This window comes from Pagrus pagrus (genome assembly GCF_965226575.1).
Source record: "Pagrus pagrus genome assembly, chromosome: 7".
Lineage (NCBI taxonomy): Eukaryota > Metazoa > Chordata > Actinopteri > Spariformes > Sparidae > Pagrus > Pagrus pagrus.
In genome coordinates this window covers 17,354,236-17,372,049 of record NC_140191.1, presented here as the reverse complement: position 1 = coordinate 17,372,049, position 17,814 = coordinate 17,354,236, and the positions used below count along the sequence as shown (strand labels likewise).

Here is a 17,814-nt window from a genome sequence, read left to right as displayed (position 1 = left end):
GTTCTGACTAATAAATACGTGTTCATCATACCAAGTGATTGTCATTTGTACTTCCACAAGAATCTCTAGAGTACTTGCTGTCGGCCAGTCTAAACTAAACATACTACACGGAGTTTTTAACTGGTTATGAAACAGTCTCAATTGAACACTGATACCTCTATATGACCTTTATTGGCAAACAAGACAATCAGTGAGAATATTGGCTATTATATATTGGCTCTATTATATTTATTCTTAATTCCTATCACCGGGTCAGATTCCGACTTATCTGGGCTCGATAAGTCATAAAATTACTATTAAATAACTATTTTTGCAGCTGAAGATGAATTGAAGGGTCTCACAGCCTGAAAAAAGAAGCTGCTCCGTAGTCTGGTGGTATGACACTAAAACAAAGTTAACTTTTGTTTCACCATCTTCATATTACAGTTAATACATAGCTGCAAATGGATACACTAATAGATACAAACAGATAACACCTTTGTTAAGCCAGTAAAAGACAACTTTTGAACTCCGCCCCCCCTCCTAACGTTTCCCTGTGAAATACCTGTTGGCACCTCTGTCATAAACACAGTGTTAACTACCACTAGCAGCCTGGCTACTGTCCAAAGTAAAAAATAAATTGACCATAGTCACACAGCGGCCATTTTCCTCTAACATCACGCTCAGGGTAGAAAGTTCAACTGGTACTGCTGTGTTCTGGATTAAGCTGCATAAACAGAGAATCTGACATGTCATTGACTGAAAATACAATGGAAAGTGAAAATCTGGAGGGGCATTGGGCCATTTTGCAAGGTAAACCCACATATTTGATGACTCATTAGCTTCTGTCAGACAACAGCTAACATTAGCATTCAACCACTAGTTAACTTGACTGTTTGATAGTGTAACAAGTTAGGAAAGGCATAAATTAGTTCAAAAATATCAACACATACCTTGGACACATTTCTTTCAGCCTGGAAGTGAAACACTAACCGTTGAATGCTAACATTAGCTAATGGGTTTTCAAATGTGATGTTTTCCCAAAAAGTAGCCCAGATTTATTGCTTCTTACAACTTTAGAGGAAAATGGCCACCATGTGAACAGGATCAAATTGTGGGCAGGTTTTGTTTCTTAATGATCTAGTGGAAAGAATGCCGGTTTTGAAACATCTTAAGTCCCAGTGGTAAGAGGAAACACATATTAGTGAAGGAACAGACTTTGACACAACACCGCTGTGCATTAACTCTTGTTTTACCTCGGTTTCTATAACTCTCCCTCTTCGCTTTCCAGTTATTCCAGTTGTTGCATTGTTATTTAGGGATAGCGAACAGGGAAAACAATGCCTCTTCCTGTTTCAGTAGCGCAGTGGCACAGTCACTTCCTTTGTGCCATAATGCCACATTAATTTTGCAGGAAAAATCGAGCCCAGTGACAGGCTGTATAATATAGTGAAAGCAAGGCTTACAGGGAACCAATCTACACACTGATGTCATTTTTCTACCACCATTACACTTGCAATCAATATTTACTTCAAAAGGAATCAACACTAAATGAAAGTTTCTTGTAGCTGACTCTTAAGTCTTCTGCATGCAACACAGCTGGTGAATGAAGAAGAAATCCTGTGTAAACTTAATGTATTAAGTTTACACACAGGTGCCACAGGTCCTTGGTGCAGGAGTAGTGCAATAACAAAATGCCATGAATATCTACTGCTAACTAACCACAACAGTAGACAGATAACACCCTGGATATCAGTGTGACACAACTGTATTGAGACGAAACCTGGTGCCATCGAAGCCTAGCACGCTCAGCTCTGTATCTGCTTTAAGCGAAGAGGGAGATCTGGCAGTCTGGTGAGGAGGAGACCTCGGGAAGACAGTTTTCATGTAGCTGAGAGAAAACTTGTCTCACTGACAGACTGCACTGGCCGTGAAAGTGCACCAGTGTTTATACTTTCACTTCACTGCACTCACTCTCCAGAAGCCTGTAAATCACATCACAGCACAACAAGCCCTCTGTTTGTCTGCCTGTGACTCTTATATTTGGCTGTGGTGGGGAAATGAGCCTGAGTTACAGGTCATTAGGAAATCATGTTTTATTATCAATGCAGGCACCAAACCAGAGGGGAACAGGCGTCCTGTTCTGTGGCTGCCTCTCTGTTGTTTACCTCTGAGCAGGGCAGCACAGGATCATTTTGGGACTTGCACCCCGCCCCCCTCTCTGTGCGTCTCTCATTCCTGAGCAGAGACCAAGGAAGAACAGATCTTTACTCGCTACAGCTGAGTGCTGAAGGGTCTCCTGTGAATGCAACGTGTGTTTTGACTTTTTTGGCTTCTTATAAAACAGAAAGTTTAGCGTTACATATTTTCTCGCCTTGGCTGCAGTAACAAGTAGGAAACTTTCTTCAAGTTGAGGCAAAGTTCGGCTCACAGGGCAGAGACAGATCCCAGCTTAGATTAGAGTTAACAGGAGGCTGATGCACGGTAAGTTCATTTAAACGTCCACATTTTGTTGATGAAGTGAATGCATTTGCTTAAATACATTTGCCACAACGCTGCGGCTGGACACGTTAGACTCGCACAGCTGAAATGTGCAGGTCAGAGCTGCAGAACACAGTTTGTGTCTGCAGGTTTTCTCCGTTTCTTGTTCATAAACCAGCGCATTCACAAGACTTCCTCCAACCCCCAACTTCCAACAGTGTCTGAGTGAACATGTGGTCATTCAGCCTAATTACCTACAAGAATCCAACGCTTTTCTGCCCACACAGCCTTGGTTTTGGTTTTGCATTTTTGTTGCGTATTTTGTCTGTTGTTTACGTTTTCCATTTTCATTTTTCCGTGGCGCGCTGGGCCCTGCCTGACACTTTGTTTGTTTTGTTTGTTTGTCTGTTTATAAAATGTATTTAAAAGCTCGCAAACACGACTCTCTCCCGCACTTATCACCCTCGTTAAAATGAGTCACATGCGCCCAAGTATGACTGATCACAGGCCTGTGTGTGTCTCATCTTTTGTTTTGGAGGAACAAAACCCTTAATTTGAAGGAGCTTTTTGCACCTGAGTGCTGATGTGTGAATGCACTGTCACATGGGCTTACCTGTAAGGGTTCATGTAAGCGATCCTCATTTTATTTTAGATCACAAACTGTTCCTGTTCCTCCCACTTTATTATAATCCACGGCAATTAATGTTTTTGTTGTTGTTGTGTGTTGTTATATGGGTGTCTTTCCTGCCTCCCCATTATGTTCCCCTGCATCACTCAGAAGGCTAACAAACAAGATTATTGGATTGGTTCTTGTTGGAATAACTCCCCATGTATTTGTTTGATTAAAGCTGATTGGCAGGCCTTTGTTGTTAATCCTGCTTGGGGGTTGAACTGTTCATTTCTCTCCACTCCAGCTCCATGTTCACACCCCCCACTTTAGTCATGCATGAATCCCCAGCAGTGCTCAGGGCCAAGGAGGGGAACCAGCTAACGTAGGCTTTGATCTTTGCAATGCAAAACATTTTTTATTCCATGGCTTAGATTTTCAGTGTGGAGCTGTGCCTACCTGCATTACATTTCTTTTGTCACGTCTTTGGATTTTCATTTCTATCACGCGGCTGTGAAGTGAACAACACTGCAACCATGCACCGTGCCCCTTGGTCCTCCTGCAGCTCTTGAGCCCAGTCACGAGTCTGGTAGTGGAACCTCAGCCTGTAAACATGTGCGTGTAAGAGAACCTCAGAGAATGTCCCAGATTACATTTGGACTGAAAAACAGCCCCAAGGAGGTTCGTGCTCCAGATTAGACAACCCAGCAAAACAAATCCAAACCCACTGACCAAATATCACATGCAACTTAACACCAGCCTTGCCTTGCACCCCTCGACTGCCAAGCGCCATTTGCTGAGCCTGAAATAGACCCTCTTCACTTACCAAGAGTCAGGAGGCCATAGTATTAAGACACGTATTCAGATAGCGTGAATGATCCATTTACGAAGTGTCTAGTCAAGAAGGAGCTTTGTGTGGTGTGGTCTCATTAAAGGGACACTCCGCTGAAGTTCAGTGTGCTCGTTACTAGCGTGTTGTGAGAACAGTATTTTATCCTCTGTGGCTCCTGAGGGGGCTTACTGACGACTGAAAAGTAATGAAACACTTTATTCTGTTGCATTATGGGGTTTAGTGTTTTTTGGAGCTTGGCCTGCACACAGGGCTAAAAACCAGGGTATCTCAGCCTCTGCTGCTTCGCTTTGGACTACTCCTTTTGCCCGTTTAATAATATCATATTGAGTAAAGCATGTTCTCCCATTTCTGATCCACGACTGCTCTGGGAAACAACAACTCGCCCTAAGTAACCTGAACTGGCTGTTTGGTAGGCTCTGAGAGGTATTAGAGGTGGGCTGCTGAGGATTTTTGAACACAGGCTTTTCTCTGTTCGCAAGGCAGTTTCACTCGTTATCCTAGTAGGGAGGTTAGAATACCAGAAATGTGTCTGATGCTGCCTTAAGTGCTGGACTGGGTATCTGTGATTATGCAAATCACTGCACTGATCCAACATCATGTGATTTACTAGCCCCAGAATAGATTTTTTACTTCACAAGTAGCCAATATCTATAAACGGCAAGTGACCTGTGAAAGTTCAAACACAAGTCTGCAAACTAACATTTAACTGTCAAACTAGATAATAATGAAAGAAAGTTGTATGTTGATGCATGCAACCTGAGCTAGGCCATTCAACAATGATTGCATTCATTTCACATCCATATAAGGTTAGTATAGAGCTGTTAAGTAATAATAAAACTATGTGTATACAGTATATTTGAAAGCACTGTAATCAGATCGTTGGGAAGGAAACATGGTATCAGAACATCTCTATATTCTAGTTTGGTTATTTCAGTCTGAAGGGAGTCAGTGAGTTTATAAATCACGTGAGAAGAGCCTCAACTTCCTGTCACTGTAGGTCATTACCCTCATAAAACAGCAAGGACCCCAAAATGTGAGGACAGAACCGAGCCTCTACATCGCATTAAGACATTTATTACTGCTCTTAATTGTTATGTACCTCTTCATAAATCTTCATCGCTGTTTCTCATCAACAGGTACAATGGATCTTGTGGTGTTGGTGGCATTCAGCTCGTGGCTGGCTCCTGCACTCGGTGAGCATCCCTTTTCACTAAGCGGCTTCACATCATATCCTCTTTGAAACCGACCTGTGCGTGCTTCAGTTGCTTCCCCTTTTTCTGTAGCTTTGGTTATGTTTTAAGTTCCTCCTGTCTGTATAACAGGATCAGCGTTTGGCAGGGAAGTGTTTGGTAAGTTTTCCTGCATGGTCGCTGACAGTGCATGGCCATCTGATTTCTGGCTTCCGTTGCTTACTCATGTGGTATGGCTGCTTGCCATGTGCTGGTCAAATGTGTTTAAAGTGCCTTGTCTTATTGTTAGCATTAAAAGTGATACTGTTTTCAGTGTGATTTACTTTATGTATTTTCCATTTTAAATCATTTCATGGCAGTGTTTTGCTGTGACAAAAGGCCATGTCGGAGTAGTGTAAATGTTTCTTTATACTGCAGTTTGAGTAATCATTTATTCAGACCACTGCCAAGTTTTCCGGTGTTAATGCAGGGTCTGGCCTTCGGTTCGTTCCTCTGTGTGCCCTGCATGTCATCAGCTGAGCTTGATGTGAAGCTGATTTGCCTACACGGGGGGGTTTGTTATCTCCTCTGACGCTTCGGTCTGTCGGAGTCAGACCTTATTTTCAAAGACTTGTCAACACCAATCTGGAAAAATGTGTTTTCGAGACTAACATTGGTATTTAATGCTTGATAATGAGGTCAAAGTTAACTCGTGCTCCGCAGTAAATGGGATTTGGAGTGGAAAAAAAAAACAATTCGGCTCAGGGTTTCAGCTGCATCGTACTCATTTGTAACAGTTAATGTCAGATTGTATTGAATCACATACATCAGCGGCATGATTCTTTCACTGTTTGCCAGAAAAATCTGTCAAATTTAGCATCAAGCTTGTTTTGATGAGCTGTTGGAGTAGTCAAACTTACACTTTTTTTTACTTGATTGAACAGATTTATCATATATCTGTATTCAACATCAGTCGTAAAAGTGTATACATAATAACACAACAACCAGGACTGTCTGACATTTAAAACGCTCTTCACAGTCTGTTGAATATTTTAATGAGAGCTGTAAGAAATAACACATTAATGATGTGGAATGTTGTCTGGCACGAGTAGAAAAGTATTTGTGAAACCTCCAGTGTGCCACTCCAAGGTCGCTCAGTCCTAACATGGCTTCTCATATAAACAATGTGTTTTCATCATCAGACCAAGTGAAGTTGTCTCTCTAATTATTCTCATTATTTCTTAATCATTTCTTGATATCACTGAACACAAGGCAGAAATTGCGATTCAGCTTGAGTACAGTATGCTTTCTAGCAAGATTTAAAAGACTGGAGCATGAACCCGGCCAATTTGTTTTTCCACATGGGAGAAGAGATGTGATAGAGCAGAGGGGGCTGCACTTTCCCACATCCCAAACACGCACAAGATAACATAGAGCAAAACAATGAATACACAGAAATTAAGCAAAGGTATGGAGAGAAGCATCATTTCTCTTTTGTGGAGAATGTGACTATTCTGGAAGATTTGGTCTAAAAGGAGACATTATGCTCATTTTCAGGTTCATAATTTTATTTTGGGTTAGCACTAGAATAGGTTTAGATGCTTTAATGCTCAAAGGACACGTCAGTATCCTCATACTGTCAAGAGCTTCAGCATGGTATCCCCCTTCTTTCTGAAAGGCTGTGTTTTAGATCCTGTCCCTTTCGGGCTCCCTTTCCAAATACCAATCACCAATCAAATACTCAATCAATTCTCTTTGTGCCAAACTAGCTGCTAGGCAAAAATTATGCAAATGTGTGATACGGAGATGTAATATGATGACACAAGTGTGACGCAGTGTTTTCTGTGGGAGAGTGGAGCTTCTGTTGGTGCTGACTTTGACCTTTTAACTTCCAAGATTTTTTACATGAATAAGAACCGTTATAAAACACTTTAGGAACAGGTCTGCTTTAAAAAATAGCAAGTGATTCTTTTATCATGAAAGTTGGGATCTTTTTGCAGAATATATTATTAACTATTACTTTCTTAAAGGATAATATAACGCATAAACTCATGGGTTTACATATAAGGATCAATTTGTCAATTAATCAATTAGTCTATCGAAAAAAAGAGTTTTTCAGTCAACATCAGTCATCAGTTAATGTCAAACAGCTTCTGAAACATAAGATTTGACTGCTTTTCTTTGTCATTTATGAGAGTAAACGTAGAGTCTTTGGGTTTTGGACTGTTGGTTGGACAAAATGAGTAATTTGAAAATGTCACTTTGGCCTTTTTTTCAATTTATGGACTAAATAATCGTGAACATAATTGGCAGATTTATCAATAATAAAAACAAGTTTGGGTTTGATAGTTTGATACTTGCCTTGTTGGTCTATCTCGAGAGTGAATTTGCCAGTACCACCATATTTTCCATTTGCTGACAAGCACTTGCACCACCATGTAAATGCCTCATGAAGACTAATGATTTTGCTTCCTTTTTCACAGCTTCAGCGGCAGATAACGACAAAGGTGGGTATTATTTGAACAGAAGCTTAGAAAAGTCAAATTAAGATAAGCTGCACACTCGCTTTCAGCTGGCATGTAAATTGGCACTGGCCTCAAACTGGCTAATGACTAGATGAATGACTGAAGCCTTAAAACTGCTGAATAGCTGTCACATCATGAGTACTCTCTGAAGTGTGTCAGTGGGTAAATCTGCTTCTCATTTATTTCCTCTCTCTGTTCTCTTCCAGCGGACTATGACAGCGCTTTTCAGTATGGTGAGTGTTGAGCAGATGAACGTGGTCTTTTAAATGACACTGACACAGGAAACATCTGGGAGGTCGAGACGAGTTGGCATTTTCCACTTGCTTTTCCAGAAGTGATGGAAAAGTTTCACCTCAAAGGCCAAGCTTCTGGATTAGTCCCAGATATTTCTAATCCTGTCCCCTGTGTTGTAGAGCAGATTTTAAGTTTATCCAACAACGTGCAAAGAAACACTCAAAAGCTGATATTTTAAAATAAAAGTGCAAAGAACTGCTCAAAAGCTGATATTTTATGAATACCTACCATCAATTCAGTACTTTTTGTTTTTCACTTTATTTGGGCAGTAGATCATTTTTGGTCATGTTCCTTCCCAGTCTATGGGAAGATTGCTAAAGCAGTGGCTCCCAACACGTGGGTCAGGATTCCTCAGGGGTTCCCAAGATATTAACAGGGTTAAGTAAGACAAAATGTAAATTTCATGTTCGTTTTTCTTTGACTTTTATCTTTTTTGGTTTCGTTCGTGTTAAGTTCTGGGTACTTTCATCTCCTCGAGCCTCTAAAATCCTCAAACAACCTGAGAGGGGAAAATTACTCATTAGTCAAAGTACTTTATTTTAAAGTGCCACAAGTCAAAAAGGTTGAATAACACTGCACTAAAGAATTGATGAAGCCCTCTTTGATGAAGCAACTTTGAGACGGTATACCATTTTTGCATGTTTTTCACTTAAAAAAACATTGTTTTAATATGATTATGATTTTCCTACTGTTGATTTGGTATACCTACAGTCATTTGCCATCTTGTTAGCTAATAAGCTTCAACAAGCCTAATCCAGTATAAACTCAATAGCCCTGTATCACTTTAAATTTTAAACTAGAGTCCGACTGATACTGGATTTTTGGGGCCGATGCCGACCCTGTATACAGATATGTAACAGAGGCAGGATACTTTACAGTTTAACAATGAACTTCAATCTCTAAAATGACATCAGTGCACTGAAACGGTAAACGTCGCTGGGAATTTGATACATAGAAATTACCCCAACCAACAAACAGACACAGGTGAAAACATACCGACCCTGACTGACCCAGAGCCTGTTATGCAACATTACAAGGTTCCTCCTGCAGAGTTGTATCCAGTCTCATTGGAACAGACAACATCAGAGTTTAAGTTCACCATAGTTTTGGTGATTGCAGCTCACAGGAATCTGTGGTGTCCCAACATGACCATTAAGAGTCTGCAAGGCTTTTCTGCAATGTTGCTCCTCAATTAAAATGTGGTAAAACGCCTCACAAAAGGCCTTTGAATTTGTGGTGTTTTGTAACTCAAAACGTTCACATGTGACTGTTCATCTCTGCAAGAACTAAAAAGGTTTTTTTTTTTTTTTTTCTTCATTTCAGATTATGAATCTCTGAGAATCGGTGGCCTGGTCTTCGCAGTGGTACTGTTCCTCATGGGTATCGCCCTCATTGTCAGTAAGTGTTTGACTGCCTTCAACTACTGCCTGGTCAGTGTCGCCACACTGTGAGTGAGTTAACCTCATACTTTGCTGTAAAACAAGTAGGCTACTGTCCCTCTCTCAGACGTCTGGAAGGGAGGCACACAGACGCTTCTTGCACAATCTCAGCACTCAGCTCTCTCAGTATCAACGTATCACAGCTATTTGCCCTTTATACTTCACCCCTTTCCTCGCTCAGTGTCCTTCCAAGGTTCCTCCTCCTACCTGCCAGCACATGCTGTTACTGCTGGTGGAAGCCCTGAAACCAAAACCAAGCAATAAATTATTCATTTGGACCCACACACTCTTCCACACTGTCTCTCAGCTTCTGTTCGTCAAGATTCCTAACTGCTCTCGATGAAGAAATGAGTGTAAGGCTTCGTTTTCGAAGGAAACACGCTATACGAATGGTGACATTAAACTAAAAACCAGCTGATAAATGTATTGAATTTTTAAATTGTCTCTGAAAGGCACAATCTGATATCCGAATGTAAGCAGATCGCCACACTGACAAAGCTGAAAAGAATCGAGCTGCTGTCGCCACTAGATTGATTGACAGGTCATTAAAGGAGATCTACTTTGCGTTTTCAGTTCTGTCCTTTCCTTCAGTGTGTTGTATACGTTCTTGTACATGTAAATGGTCTTCAAAGTTAAAAAGCTCAAAGTCTATGCCATTGGGAACTCCTCTCTCCCACAGAAAACACTGCTCCTGAAACGCCTCGTCAGCAGTTTCGTCTATAATTCCGTGACTTCATGACATCACACTATGTCGCCACGTCACACATTTGCATAATTTTCCCCATACTCATGAGAGAAATTAAGCTAAGTGGAAGCTGAAAAAAATGACAGAGCCGACCAGAGACATGCTGAGCGGTGCTGGCTCAGGCATGTCTGAGCTGACCAATGAGAGCAGACTGTGTGTAAACAGAGCGTCTCAGACTACATTCCAGTAGTAACCCAAAATAAGATTATAAAACTGAAAATAAGTGTAATATGTCCACTTTAAATACAAAGATTTAACAGTATAAAATAAGAGTTATTCATGTTTTCTTGCTGTTAAATGTCTGTTTACACACTTGTATATTCATAAGCATTTAACAAAAAATCAATTCTCAAAATTTCAATTAACATTTTCTATTTTGAACTCACAAATTACTCCGAAGTTACATGTGTGATTAGACTTCAACGTAATATGACCTTAAATGGTACATAAAGTGGAACATCTGTTTGACCAAGGAAAGAGCTTGTTTTGATAACCACTTGTGAAAAGTCAGATGCTCCCAGGGGCCAGCGGCAAGCCTTACAGGCAGAGCATGAAACAGAACAGAAACTTCGGAAATGTTATTTTTAGGCGTTTGGATTTTGAAAACAAAACAGAACATTATTGATCACAACAGACACCCTTTGGCGCCTCCTAGTGTCAAAGTGAGCAAATAATGGATGAGTGTTAGCTTTCAAGATGCTCACAGCTTTATTCTTAGTCTGGAGGGTATGTAGGTCATTGGCCCAACTATTTTGTTGAGCACACCAAATAGTTTAGCGAGTATACTATAACTGCTCACACATGTCATGTAAAGAGCTTGTCTGCGGGCCAAACTGGCTGCTTTACTATAAGTTACATCCTTTAGTGAAAGGCGAATGCAAACCACGAGTATTTGTAAAGACAACAACTAAACCATTAATCATGTAAACACTGCATCATCTGTCTATAATGTCGAGAGGCAAACTGAAGTGGATCTTAATCACATAACTCTATCTTAGACTTGCACATAATATTAATGCTACTAGTTGGAAGTTCTTCACCATGCTGGCTCCTGTATAGTTTGGCAACAGGATTTTTGCTGTGATTTAGGTTCATTGATGTAGTCTTGAGCTCAGGCCAGTAAGCTGCAAGCTTATAAGGCCTCCCAAGGCGTGTAGCCCAGATGGGCTCATTGGCACAAGCTCAAGAGTATTCGTGCACCTATCAAGGCCTGGAGGAACCTCCTCCTCTTCTCATGCATTGGGTGGGGGAGGGTGCTTAGGGGTTTACAGCTGACTGTTAAAGTTTCATACTTTTTTAAAAATAAATAAATAAATATATATATATATATATATATAATTTTGCATGCCCCTTTTTGTCACATTTTTAGACGTGTGTAATTTTTTCTTCATGTGTTTTTCTCCCAAAACAGCCCGGAAATGTTCCTGTTCGAAGAGTGAGCAGTCAAGGTAAGTTAAGGAAAAAATCAGATTAAACAAACCAGACCATTATCTGTTTTGAAAAAAAGTAAAGAAGTAAAGGTCCATGAGTAGGATTAAGTAGCATCTAGCAGTAAGGTTGGCGATTTCAACCAGCTGAATACCCCTCCATCTTTACAGTTACAAACACACAAAAAACGTGAGCCAGTATTGGGTTTGTCCATTCTGGGCTACTGTAGAAGCATGACGGTACAATATGGCGGACTCTATGGAAAACTGTAGATATAAAAAGCTCGTTCTAAGGTATCAAAAACACAACAATCATTAGTTTATGGTGATTATACACTAATGAGAGCATGATTATGTAAATTACATTATCAAGATTATCATATTCGATTTCTGCCAATAGACCCCCCCCTAAATCCTACACACTACACCTTCAAGTTTTCTGGAAAATGATTAAAGCCTTCACATTTTGTTGCACAAACCAGTTCTTTCATTAAATAACTGTTAATTTTCCTTTTAGGACCAGGGGTCCTGATGTGGAATCTGTTCCACGGGGTAAGTATTTTTCTGACTTCTGTAATAATAACTAGGATTGTTAAATGCCCCACAAGTTGATGCACTGCCATTTTATTGTTTCTTCCATGTAACAGTAATCTAAAACTCTTTCCACAGCTTGATAGAGACAGAGGCAAAGTGCAGTGGAGATCTGGTAAGTGTCCCACAAACTTGTGATTCTTTCTTCTGTAAAACGAAGCTGAATGAGATGAAACTCACCTTCTCCCTTTTCTTCACAGTGTTCCTGACTTTTGCCATTAGGTGGCAGCAAATACTTTTGATCACAGCTGAGGGCTATCTTTCCATGAACACATGAAGCTTTCTTCGATTTCATAATGTTACTGTGCTCCTTTTTTCTTTCTTGTTTTTTAAATGTTTTTATCATCTGTTACTAGATAATGTGCCGACTTTATATGGTGGTGATTAGCGTTTGTATTTTTGTGACTCTCAGATTGATGCAAAATAATAAAACAAATGTTTGAACCAAATGTCTCTCTTGGTTTCCATGCATCTTTCTTTTAATGTTCTCTACCATTGGAAGCAGACCAATGAACCCCCCCTCTATTATGCTGCACTCCCGCTTGTGCTGACGCTGCAGTCAGTTCAGTTACACATGCAGTAGTAACTACCAGCAGCGAGCGTGTAAATGATTTATGTGCTGCATCGTGCAGCTCATGGAGAAGGCTGTCTTTAAAGAAATATAGTTAATTTAACCTATCTCTGTTCAGTGCTGTTCATTAGCTGATTCTCTACCATAGTAATCTGGCAGCCTCTGCTAATGGAAAAGCTGCATATGTAGGCTGTATTTTCTCCCTGGAGTTGCAGGAGCGGGCTGACTGCACTGCACAAAAGAGAGGAGACAGAAAATGGTGCATTTTGAGCTCGCAGGCTCACTTTTATATTTTTATAGATAGAACGTGTTCAGCATAATAATTAAGACACATTAAGAAATCTGGGAGCAAAAGACACAATCGTTATAGATATATATATAAAAAAAATCTTAATTTTCCTAATAAACCCTCCAACCCTCACTTGCACACAAAAGCCTGTATGACACTCAGTAGATTGCTTTGTTTAGCTGCTTACACTACTGTTGGTGACCCACTATGCTCCTGTAGTCCACACCCTGGCAGTTGCTTTGTCGTTGTACAGGGAGCACCCCACTGCTGTGATTGCAGTGTTTCACTGTTGCCAGCAGAGGGTCCCTACTGAGTTCACAGAGAGGCTTCTGAAGCAGTTCTGCCTTCTGTCCTGTTCAGCTGGATCCAACCTTAAACTGCAACCCAGCAACCTGCTAAGTAACTGGGAGACGGAGCGCTTCTACATCTCTGCAGTGCAGCCATGGCCACCACAGGTTTGATTGTTCTTTCTTCTTTCATAGGATAATTAAAGGTGTAACATACATTTGTAACAATTACCTAGTGATTGTCTGAGTTATTCTTTTGTTTGGTTCCTATATGTGTGATTAATTTTGACCAATGGCTTGAGTTATTTATCTTCATACCCTATCTTTATGTCGGTAATTTGCCTGCTGCATTGTTGCTACAGTGCCAATTTACTCCTGATGCATAACAAAGGAAGTTCTTTAGCAAACTCTCCACTGGGGTTAACAAATAAACAACATTAAGGATGTTTTTCCATTTTCTCAATTTGACCGGCTTGTATGGCAGAGAGAAAACATCAAGAAATACAAGCTGCCAGCTCAGCCACTTGGGAGTGAGGGTTCAGCAGCATGCAAGCCGCATTATTGACTCTCCGTTATCCTAACGACCTGGCAAAGGCTGTAGCCTGAAACACACTTATTTTCCAAATAAATCACTGCAGGAATCTTAATGAACAGTGTTGCATTAAAAAATGCTGTCTTTTGATCTCTAAATCATCTTTCAAACACTTTTTATTACTCGAGCTCTGTTTCGATGACACCCCTGTATCCCGCTGCTGGCTTGTAACCCACTTTTTCACTGGTGCATCTTATTTTGCTGAGTAAAGATGCTGCATTGAGCTCCTCTCAGTGGTAAAAAAAAAAAAAAAAAAAAACCTCCTGAGGAGTTGTGGAGCCAAGCCTGCAGAGCTGAAGAGCCGCAAACCTCGCTTTGCTGCACACAGTTTAAAGTACATATTCATTCAGCTTTCTAACTGACCAGCCTCTCTCTTTGCAGAAAACATGTTTCCAGACCGAAGTGACTTTGATTATGGTAAGATTTACACCAGCTACTCATTACAAAAACCAATATGTTTAACATATCAACTTTTTCACTACAGTATAAGTTGATCATCATCACTCAAGTGGGCTTGTCCCGTACGGTTTTGTTCTTTGTAGATTATGAGACACTGCGCACCACAGGGGTTATCCTCGCTGTTATAATGTTTGTCTCTGGCATTTTAATAGCCTTGAGTAAGTTTCTTTTACACAACACTTCAATACAGCGGCTTTGTCACATTTACATAAACACCTTTACCATGTAACTAATCTATCATTCCTCAAACAGGTAAAAAATTCACAAAATGTGTAAAATCCTCATCCAAGTAAGAGTTGCTGTGCAAGGCTTAGCAGTGGATGATCCGCCTGTGCATGCTGTATGACTTTGACTTGAAGGGGATACCCGACCAGTGTGGAAAAAAAAATATGTTTTCCAGTATTGTTCTTGACTAAAACTGAGTTTCCCACATCTTTTTCCTCTCCCTGCCTTGGATGCCTCTTCTCTAAAATACCCCCCCTCCCTGTTCTGCATACACAAACCCCAAAAAACACACTTCCAACACATTAAAGAGTTTACGCCGAACCTTGTGTGACAAATCACATGTGGGCGGTGCTTTCATGTTCTCCTTATCTCAATGCTTGCTCTGACAAATGTGTCACACTCCTCATGTGTTGGTAGTGAGTGGGCAGTGTGTACTCTCAGTTGATCGCATGCCGCTTGTATGGCAAGACAAGAAGAAAGACGAGAGCTGCTGTTTGAACGGGACAAAAAGCTGCATTTTGGTCTAAAGTTAAACCTCAGAACTCTGTGGCTTCAACTGCTTTTGGACCCTGATAATGGATACACTTGATCAAATCCAACTCCAAGTTGAAGTTGTGGCCACAGTTTTCAAGCTTTATTTCATAATGAGTAAATGCGATGAATTAAAACAAATAATGACAATCATTTCCTGCCTCATTTCTGTTTGCAGTTCCAGCTCCTCTGTTACCCAAATTCCAAAGACAGAGGGTAAGTCAATCAATCAGTCGATCGATAATGATCATTTTTTTCTCTGCAATTCTCTCTGATTTCTTCACCTTTTCTTCTGCAGTGCCTCCTCAAACTGTATAGGAAACAGCGAATATACTCGACAAAGAGGAGGTCGTCACAGGAGCCACGCCAGCGAACACACACCATGGCCATTCCTCTTATGGCTGATATACCTCTGCCAGCTGGATGATCAAGAAACTAACCTGGTTTCAATGAGTCTCCTATTGATTTCTGTAAAAAGTCTTTAGTGAGCAACATATCTATCTCTAGATTGCTCAGTATAGTAGAGTGTTGGGACTAAAAGCTCGTCTAAGACAACAAAAGAAGAAAAATACTCCCAACCATGAGACATGATAAGGTTGTTCAATCAAATAAACTGCAACAACTGTTGTCTCTCTTCCATACATTTTACTCTAAATTAAGGGCATGAATAATATTTATAGAACAACAAACTCTCCAGTTGAAACAAAGAACAGCATGCATTGATCAGTTGTAACAATTTACCTTTATTTCTCTTGATTTCTGTTCATATTTAGCTCACTGGGACGTTAAAGAAAGAAATAGCATGACAGCAAAATGAAGACACCAATAAGAACAGATACATATAACAAAACAAAATATCTCAATGAAAATTGACACACAATGTCCAGTTAAGTATTTTATTTTGAAAATTCTTTTAGCAATATAAAATGGATGTAATGTGTATTAAAGCGTTGCTGTGGGGGGATTATTAGCAGTCTTTTCTTCTGTTTTACTGACGGCAAAGCTTTAAAAAAAGATGAAATAGTTGTCTGTAAAACAATGAGACCACTGTTTCAAATAAAGGTCTTGTACACAACATGGTTTTATCAGTGTCTTTAGTAATCTTATAAAAGTCTGGTTTAATAATGACGTGACTTTAAATGATCTAAAGTGACGTACATGTAAAAATGAGAACATATTACCATCGTGCTGTTTATGAAAACATTGATCTTTCCTTTGTGCCTGTGACAGGAATTTACAATGTCTAATGTAAAAGATGACACGTGTGAAAGGCTTACTTATCACCCAATGTATAGTCAAACCCAGACCTCATTTCACCTGTGACTAAGGGTCACTGTCACGGCAGTAAATGTCGGTGAAAGTCGGGGTTGAAAAATAAAAAGTTAAAAGTGACTGACACAGCTTTCTAGTGGGATGTTGTATTTTCCATCCGGGTAATATCTGAAGCCAGATCTAAGTGGGACTCTTCAAAAAATCTGATGGAACTTTTTAAACACAGTGTTGTTGTACTTTTATTCATGACTCATGACTAAAATGTACAGTTAGTCAGACAATTTGTCACCGCACTTACTCATGTAATGTCTCTGTGATAAGAACATTCTTTGTCGCGATCGGTTTCAAATACATAACAGTTTTACACAGTAAAGTTTCTCTTTCCTCAATAGAAAATACCTGATGTTACACACAAAAGTATGATGCATACAGAAAGAAAGTTAAATTACAGGATTGATTATTCTCACTTTGAACACACACATTCTTAACATAAGCACACATGCTGACTGAAATCATAACCATCACTCAGTGTATCAATATGATAACTTATCATGATGGGGGCTTTCGACGAGAGGGTCAGAGGGGTTTCAGGGACATTGTCCTGGAGGTGATACTAAACGATTTCATAGAAATCAACATTAACCTGGGAGTGTAGCCTCTGAGGAAAATGAATATTACTCCACCTTCCACAGCACAGTCTATACACTCAAAACAAATAACTAGCCAAAAACAATTAGCCTAAAACATTGACTTTCAGTGAATTTAAAGGTGCATTATGTAAGAATCATCGAGAGGATGTGAAGAAATAGCAGTTTTGACATAATGGTGTCTATGTAATAGACCCCAGCTTGTCCTGGTCCAAAGCTCCTGTGCTTCCCCGGTGCTCTGAGCTCCCAGTTTGGACCGCTAGCTGCACAGCTAACTGAGCTGACTAGCTTACGGTAGCTACACTTAGCAGCAGTTAGCGGTTATTCTGGTAATATGTTGCCCCCCGTTGGTTTTGAGTAGGAATTCGACAGTCCTCCAATTCTTAAATAATGCACCTTTAAGTATAAATGTTCCTTTAAATTCTATTACACAAGTTCAAGTTGTTTCTATCATGTTGAGTCAATGTGAATACATTTAAATAACTGGATTATCTGACTACGAGATTTGAGATTATTACAGGAGACAGAAACTAAGACTTTTCTGTATAATACTTGAATAATAAACACATTTAGTTTATTTAGAAGTTCCCCTTAACTTGAATAAACACCCAAAGTTTATGTATAAGACAGCATTCATTTATATTAATTAGTAATTAATTAATATTATTTTTTTCACATTGGCTCAACATTATAGAAACGATTGATATTAAACTTATGCAATAAAACAAGATGAGAAATTTGTACGTAATTAAAGTATTTAAAGTCACTGTTGTAGGCAAATTGCTTTTTGAGTGTTGCATCTACTTCTTGAAGATAATACTTCACTCTGTG

At 39.8% G+C, this 17,814-nt stretch overlaps 2 protein-coding genes across 3 annotated transcripts; both read left to right on the top strand.

Moving 5' to 3' along the window:
• Positions 1 to 2,203: 2,203 nt before the first annotated feature.
• On the top strand, positions 2,204 to 12,563 carry LOC311260573 (FXYD domain-containing ion transport regulator 6-like). Of its 2 annotated transcripts, XM_084358566.1 has the most exons (10): positions 2,204 to 2,463; positions 5,057 to 5,113; positions 5,243 to 5,269; positions 7,573 to 7,596; positions 7,821 to 7,847; positions 9,232 to 9,306; positions 11,504 to 11,540; positions 12,037 to 12,071; positions 12,189 to 12,225; positions 12,311 to 12,563. In XM_084358566.1, exons 1-9 carry the CDS (start codon positions 2,457 to 2,459, stop codon positions 12,191 to 12,193), a joined length of 294 nt encoding a protein of 97 aa, XP_084214692.1. In that variant the 5' UTR covers positions 2,204 to 2,456; the 3' UTR covers positions 12,194 to 12,225; positions 12,311 to 12,563. The 2 variants fall into 2 exon arrangements, with proteins under 2 accessions (XP_084214692.1, XP_084214693.1); XM_084358567.1 differs by lacking the exon at positions 5,243 to 5,269.
• A 704-nt stretch (positions 12,564 to 13,267) lies between these two features.
• Positions 13,268 to 16,408, top strand: LOC311260054 (uncharacterized protein). The gene is made up of 5 exons (XM_084357568.1): positions 13,268 to 13,425; positions 14,231 to 14,266; positions 14,392 to 14,466; positions 15,243 to 15,280; positions 15,363 to 16,408. The coding sequence occupies exons 1-5, from the start codon at positions 13,413 to 13,415 to the stop codon at positions 15,489 to 15,491; spliced, it is 291 nt and encodes a 96-aa protein (XP_084213694.1). The 5' UTR covers positions 13,268 to 13,412; the 3' UTR covers positions 15,492 to 16,408.
• Positions 16,409 to 17,814: the final 1,406 nt, after the last annotated feature.